The 7,704-nt window shown below is 26.8% G+C and overlaps 1 protein-coding gene across 1 annotated transcript in view; it reads left to right on the forward strand.

Annotated features, from left to right (window-relative positions):
- Drl-2 (Derailed 2) overlaps positions 1 to 705 on the forward strand; it is a 76,178-nt gene extending 75,473 nt beyond the window's left edge. The window contains exons 9-10 of the mRNA XM_065512544.1: positions 142 to 441; positions 570 to 705. Coding sequence (XP_065368616.1) covers positions 142 to 441; positions 570 to 681 — 412 coding nt within the window. The 3' untranslated portion in view covers positions 682 to 705. The remainder of the gene's footprint in view (positions 1 to 141; positions 442 to 569) is intronic.
- The last annotated feature ends 6,999 nt before the right edge of the window (positions 706 to 7,704 follow it).

Consider the following 7,704-nt stretch of genomic DNA (forward strand, 5'->3'; position numbering starts at 1 on the left):
TAACAAAAATTCAGGAAAATTTTTCAGTATTCGCAAAATCGCACTGAATATTGATATTTAACCTAAACAGAAGCCAAGCTTTAATTCTCAAATAACTCAATCTTCATATTATTTTCTATTTCATTGTTTGCCCTTTTTTAGCTTGGATTCGGATTCCTATGTGAAAATATGTGATAATGCCCTTTCACGTGACCTCTTCCCCGATGACTATCACTGTTTGTGTGACAACGAAAATCGTCCTTTAAAGTGGATGGCTTTGGAGTCTTTGCAACAGAAAAATTTCTACAATCAATATTCAGATATTTGGAGTTTGGGTGTGTTATTTTGGGAATTGGCCACCCTGGCCTTGACACCCTTTGAAGAGGTGGATATTTTTGAATTGACTCCATATCTCTCGGATGGCTTTCGTCTATCGCAACCAATTAATTGCCCGGATGAGTTGTAAGTTAAACATAATAACTATTTTATTAATTAAGTGTATTTCAATAATTATTGCCTAATCTATCAATTTTCGTAGCAATATAACTAATAGTTCCACTTTTTTTCTATCCATCTTTTATTCGTTATAGTTTCACTGTCATGTCCTGCTGCTGGCTGGTGGATCCCAAACAACGACCGTCCTTTCCACAACTAATTGCATATTTGCAGGATTTTTATGAAGATTTAAGTATGTACATATAAATTATCTTCTAGCTTTTAAGTTTTTGTTTTCATTTTATTTAAATCTTAGAGAGAAAAAAATCAACAACTACAACAAAAAGAAACCAATCAAGAGCAAAAAACTAAAAAAAGAAAGAAAAACTTTTAAAAAATGCACAAACTTTGAAAGTTTGAAATGAACAATGAAGGGGGCAAAATAGAATTTCTTGTTGTGGTTGTTGTTGATTTTTTGTATTACAAAAAAAGGACCTGAACATTTAAAGTCCTTGTTTCATAGAACTTAAATAAAACAAAAAATAAGAATAAGAATAAGACCAACATGGCAAAATTCAAATAAAATAAAAGAAAATAAAACAAAATCATAAATGTATAATTAAAGTAGTTAGAATATGTAAATAGTTATTTATTAAACATTAAAGAAACTAACAGAAATAAATATAAATATAATTATTATAATTGTTATTGTATGAAAATGAATTGTAAAATTTTAATTGTAGTCGAATGAAAATATAAGTTTATTTTTTAGCATAAAATAATTCAATTTAAAAGCAACTAAAATAAATAATAAAACGAAAGATAACAAACAACACATGAAAGAATTAAGACTAATTATTACAAAAATAAACTAAAAAACAACAAAAAAAAGAAAAATTATTGATTTTAAAACAACTATAAAGACAATTTAGGTTAGTTAAACAATTGAAGACAATTTGAAATGATTTGAAATGTTACATAAATTGAAAACCCACTTACTACTTGTATTCGTACTTGTAAAGAAAATACTTACACTCTCTAGTCTAAATAAAACTCAAATAAATAATTCAAGACACTTTTTGCTCTTTCTTGAGAAAAACACTTAAAATAACCCAAAAAAATGAAACAAGGAAAACAAATATCAATAAAATGTTAAATCTATACAAAAATTAAGAAAGAAAGCACTGTGGGCTAAAAACTGGGGATACGTTGGATAATATCTACAATATATGTATAATTTCCTAAGTACCTTTATGTATGTTTGCTTCTTTCTAGAGGTAGACTGGTATTAAAAAAAATCGCGTTTCAAATCCTAACGAAGCCAGATTTTTCAATTTATATCAGGGAGTGGAAGGACAGCGAGAGGTTTAAACTCTAGTTGTAGTTAACGGCGGAAGCGAATGTTCATAATGATTACAATATTCTTAGAAAACGCGTATCAGCAAAAGAGTATTGAAATTTGACGGAATGTTTTGAATATTTTCCAAAGTAACTAAAACGTAAATAAAATGCTTTTAATGTTGCTGTTACGAGATCATCATTCGCTCACGTAAAATGTTGTTGATACTGAGCAACTCTGCAGTAACTCATTAATCTATTGAGCGATTCCGATAATTTGCAATAGCAAAATTCTTAAATCTACTTCTGTTGTATAGGTAGGCTAAGTTTCATGGATCGCCTCTTAGAACCTCATAGACTACACTGTGAGGTTCCGAAGCCCATTATAATACTCTTAAATACATATATAATTTATTTGAATTAAACACAGAGAATTCAAATAAGAACAGCCCATCCTAATAAGGACGTCCCTGCAATCCATGTGGCTTAAAAATCATCCAATGATCATGACGAATCTCATTGGAAATATTAGCGAATATTATTTATTATACGCTCTTGTAGAGAGAATTAGTCACAAGTGTTGCTTCGGTTCTACCTCTTTTTCATCCAAATAACTGTTGCAGTACATTATGGTCAACTCACAAGATCCCCTATCATATTTTCATAATGTTCCAATTTTCACGACTCTGTGGCTCGGCTTAATCGACTCTATGGTTGTGGTAAACATAATCTAAGATCAACATATTATGATTAGATGTCCAAACATATTATGATCATTATTAGTATCATCAAATATAATATGTTCTGAAATATGCATATTATGATCAATCACAATTAAATCATATTATGATTAAAATTTCTTTTTGGAAATACAAAATTTTATTTTAATAGGTTTTAGTTTGAAGGTATTAAATTCCCAATTTAAATATTATTGATAAATTCACTGAAATTTATTTTCAAATAAAACTATAGAGCGAATGAGAATTGCAGACATTCAAATTTTATTAAAAGTGAACATATTTTATTTGCATCTTAAACTTATTATGACTACGCGTATACAAACTTAACATTTAATGATTGAACATAATATATTATGTTTACCTATTTATCATTATGTAGTTGTTGGAAAAATACTTATGATTTGGTGAACAATATTCATATTAATAATTGCGATGAAAATATAAACGTTTACAGTAACAAAAATGTACACGCAGAGAAAAAATATAATTTAAATAGTGTTACAAGATTTTTAACAATATTATAGTCACAGTAATATGGTTAATTTACGATTCACATGATTGTATCAACCATATATATGGTTACAGTAAACAAATATATGTTTGTGGCAACCATATTTATGATGAATAATTTTATCATAATATGTTGTTCTCAGATTATGATAAGCCGAAAGAACCATAATATGATAAGTCCTTCATCATATGAATGGTTGTCACAAAAATATATTTGTTTAATGTAACCATATATGTATATGGTTGATACAATCATGTGAATCGTAAATTAACCATATTATGGTTACCACAATCATGTAAATGGTTACTGTAACTATAATATAGTTAAAAAACTTGTAACAATATTGAAATGGTTACAGTAACCATGTCCAACTATATTTTTTCTTTGCGTGTAGATGAAATTAAATTAAAACAACAATTAATGTTTACGACAACAATATATTGTTACAAAGAACATAGTATTGTTGTCGTAACCATGGCATTCCGTTTATAATTTTTACCTTTCTTATTAGCGAACCCACAAAGTATATATATTCTGGATCGTTATAGATAGGGAGTCGCTATAGCCATGTCCATCTGTATGTTGAAATCAATTTTCCGTAGTCCCTAAATAACTTACATACCTGATTCATACATCAATATATCCGATATAGACCCGTTTCGGTTGATAATGAAAAAAAAATCAAAAAATTGTTTCACAATACTATAAAAAAAAATTTCAAAAATTGTGTTGTGTTTTAAACAAATTTTTCAGCCGAACACAGGAGTTTTTTCTTATATTATTATATTTTAATTGTTAAATTTTAAATAATTTCTTGAGAAATCTCTCAAAACTAGTGTTAATAATTTTCTTGACTTTTTTCCGGGAAATAATAAAAAAATAATTTTATTCCTAGAAAAAACAGTTTTTTTTAAATAATTCATCAAAATTCTTTTATTTAAAGATAGTTCTGACTAAATAAAATCTCAAAAAAATGATCAATACATAGCATTTTCAAATCAGAATGTCTATAAACAAATTTAAACCAGTATTATTGACATTATCTTCTCTAAATATGAATATTCTTAAAAGTTTTAATTTTAACCCTTTGTCGACCGACGGTACTTTTAAGTACCATAACAATAATAAGCATACAAAATGAAAACAAAACATATTTTGACCCTTTTTGCCCTAAAGTACTTTGAAGTACACTATCATCTTTGGAATAATACTATGAGTTTTCCTTTCGGAGCCTTGCAGGTCCCTTTCGGAGCCTTGCAGGTCTCTTTCGGAGCTTTGAAGGTCCCTTTCGGTACCTTGCAGGTACTCCACAAAGTTAAAATTTTGTAAATAACTTCCTGAAGTCATTATTTTCAATATTTCATAAACAAAAATAAAACTTTTTCAACTATTTAAAGTCTTGGTCCACAAGGGGTTAAGCATTTTAATATTTTCTTCACGAACTTATAATTACAATTTGTACTAAGTCGACTTATTAGAAAAATAAATGTTCCTGTAATAAAGATTTTTTTATCGCACAGGTTCAGTCAAATGAACGAATTTTGATGTTATTGGTGAGTTAAAGATTCAGTAATTTAAATTGTAATTCTTTTGTGTCAACTGAGTTTATGTTGCTAGAAAAACTCTATGGATATAAATCACAAAGAATCTGTTTTATCTGTACAGAAAATTACCGGGAATATCTTTTTAGAATATTCCCGGGAATTTCTAAAAAGATATTCCCGCGGATTTTTTCCGTTTAGGAACTCTACTCAAAGCTCTATTTACATTTTCTTTATTCTTTAGCCCACTGTGCTATTTTAGGAAACACTAAATCACAAACACACACAATTCTATGTAGTATAATCTAAAACTAAAATGTTAAAACTCTTAATCAGTGTCAGTCAGTCAGTCAATGGTCGTCGTCTTAAATGTTCTTTTGTAGATTTTATTTCATTTTAATGTTTCTTTGTTGACTCTCAAATAAAATCGTCTTTAAATGTCTCTTGTTTAAATGTTGTCCAACAATATGTATTTACTTATTTATTTTTTGTTTGTATTTGTATTTGTCTAAGTTAAAAGTTTGTTTATGTGTGTAGGTATTTTTATGTATATAAATTATTAAATGAGCAAGTGGTAGTGAACAGAAAATAAAAGTAGAAGATGAATATGAAGATGAAAGCACTGGAGGCTGCATAAACAAATTGTGATTGTTAAACCATTGATTATATTTAAAAAACAAAAAACAAGAAACTAATATTCTATGTAGTAAAAACAGCAACAAAAAAATACAGATGTAAAACTTTAAACTGCTACTAACTACTACATAAGTAATACAACAACTAACACTGCTACTAAAACTAATAATAGTTACAATTACTATTTCCTAAGGAAAAGAACAGGAAGAAAAAACTTTGTTTAGAAAAACAAACAAAAAAATTTCAAAAATTCTATGAAAATGTGTAAAAATGTGAAACCAAAAAACGAAACATTTTGCAACAAAATAATAAACAAATACATATGTAAACTAAATCTGTCCTCTCTTACTACTTTCATTCTCTAACTTACTCCTCTCTATTACTTAATCTGTAACTAACTCTTTATATATGTGTGTATGTAAGTATGGATGTATGTATGTTTGTATGAATAAGTAAGTCTGTGTTTATGTATCCTTTGTATCTGTGTGTATGTCCTTTTTGTATGTAAGTTTTTGTGTGTATAAATGTTAATGTTGTCTTTAAGATAATTTAAATTCAAGTAAATTTACTAAACTAAATGTATTAAAAAGTAAAAAAGTAAATAAATATAAATTTAAAATACAAATACACTGGTAAAAATATACATACATATATTTACTCACTTTGGGTTTCCATAAAATTTAACCTGTAACAAAAACAACAGAAAAACAAAAGTTTAAATAAACATAAAAACTGTTAAATGTGATTATATTGTTTTTAATTTTTAAATTTATTTTTAAACAAATCTAATGTAATTATTTATTAAATCAATTATTTCATAAGAAACAACAAACAAACAAACAAAACAAAAATCTCAGATATTATTAAATTTAATATAAAACAAATACAAAGTAACAACAAATTAAATAAAAAAAGAAAATGCTATTTGAAACAACAACTAACTATGTACATAATATATACGAGGTGTTTTATAATTTTTATTAATGGAAGGCAAACTACCAAAAAAAAACAAAGATATTTGGAGTAATATTTGGGTTATTTTTATCAAGGCTTCTTTGAAATTTACTATAATAATAAAGAATTATTAAAAAAAAAAATTTATAACTTCCACAATTTTCATTAGCAAAGTCAACCAAAACAAGAAGAAAGTATAGACGGTCAAGCCATACCATATTTAAAATGTATATGGGAGCTATGACTAATTAGGGACCGCTCGTAACAAAATTAGTTGGCATGTCTTTCGTATAATTTCAGTTGTATACCAACATTTGAAAGATATCTGTGCTCCTTAACCCTCCGTTACTGTAAATTTTTTTTAAACACCCTAAGTTTTAAGCTATTTTTTGATAAACTTATCGCACTGGTTCCTCTAAACAGAGTCAACTCAAAATTTTTCATTTTTTTTCAAAAAATCGATGTGCATGGTCATATCTACCCACTGTAAAAATCTGCTATCATTTTCTATACTCTTTCGATCTTTTAAATACTTTGAATTTAATATTGTTTTTATGTTTTCGAAATAAAAAGTGAAGAGATTATTTTCAAACTCGCCTTTCTTTTATTGATATCAATTTGATACATTGCGACTAGTCTCGATTGAAAATGATTGCGACTAACGGAGCGTTAAAGTGATTTTCGGAAGTGGACCTTATATTGGAGCTTCGACTTATTATGGACCGATCGTCAAAAAAATTGCATGATGTGTTTAATTTTATTTGAATACTGACATATTTCAGAGATTTATGCTCATTAATATGGGAACTATGGTAAACTATTGACCGATGGGTACAAAAGTTGATATTGTGAGTTTAGCTTCAGTAAAACTTTGTTCGGTTTCCCTTTAAAATTGAGAAAATCGGCCCACAAATGAAAAAAACCTTGATTTTTGATCTATATCTGAAGTACTAAGATTACTATATAGACAATTCGGATATCGATTGATAGATTTCAAAGTCCTTTACAACAAAGTATATAACGCCATAGTAAGTCGGACCTAAAATGGATCAAAATAGGGAAAAATATTTTTTAAGCTGAATTTTTTTTCATCAAAATTTTTTTTTAAAAATTCACTAATAAATTAAAAAAAAATATATTTTTTGGCATAAAATTTTTTCACTAAAAAATTTGAAATGAAAATTAAAAAAAAATGTTTTTCTAAATCTTGATTACTTAAAAATGTTTACTTTGTTTAACTTGATTTTGTTATTCACGAAAAAAAATTTTCTTGTAATAAATATTTTTAAAAAAATAAATTTAAAAAAAATTTGTTTGCCCTAAAATTGATTTCCCTAATAATTCAAAAACTATTTTTTTAAAAAAAAATTAAAAAAATAATTTTGTTGGTCTAAAAATGTTTAAATTTTTTATTTAAAGTAAGCTTTCTTACTTGTTTTTTTTAACTGTATGTGTCCTAGTGTAATTAAAATAAAATATATTTAGCAAGTTAACCCTTAGACGACCACGGGGACACCGGTGTCCAAACAAAAAAATATTGAATAACTAAATATCTAAAATAGAATGGGTC

This window comes from Calliphora vicina, chromosome 5 (assembly GCF_958450345.1).
Source record: "Calliphora vicina chromosome 5, idCalVici1.1, whole genome shotgun sequence".
Lineage (NCBI taxonomy): Eukaryota > Metazoa > Arthropoda > Insecta > Diptera > Calliphoridae > Calliphora > Calliphora vicina.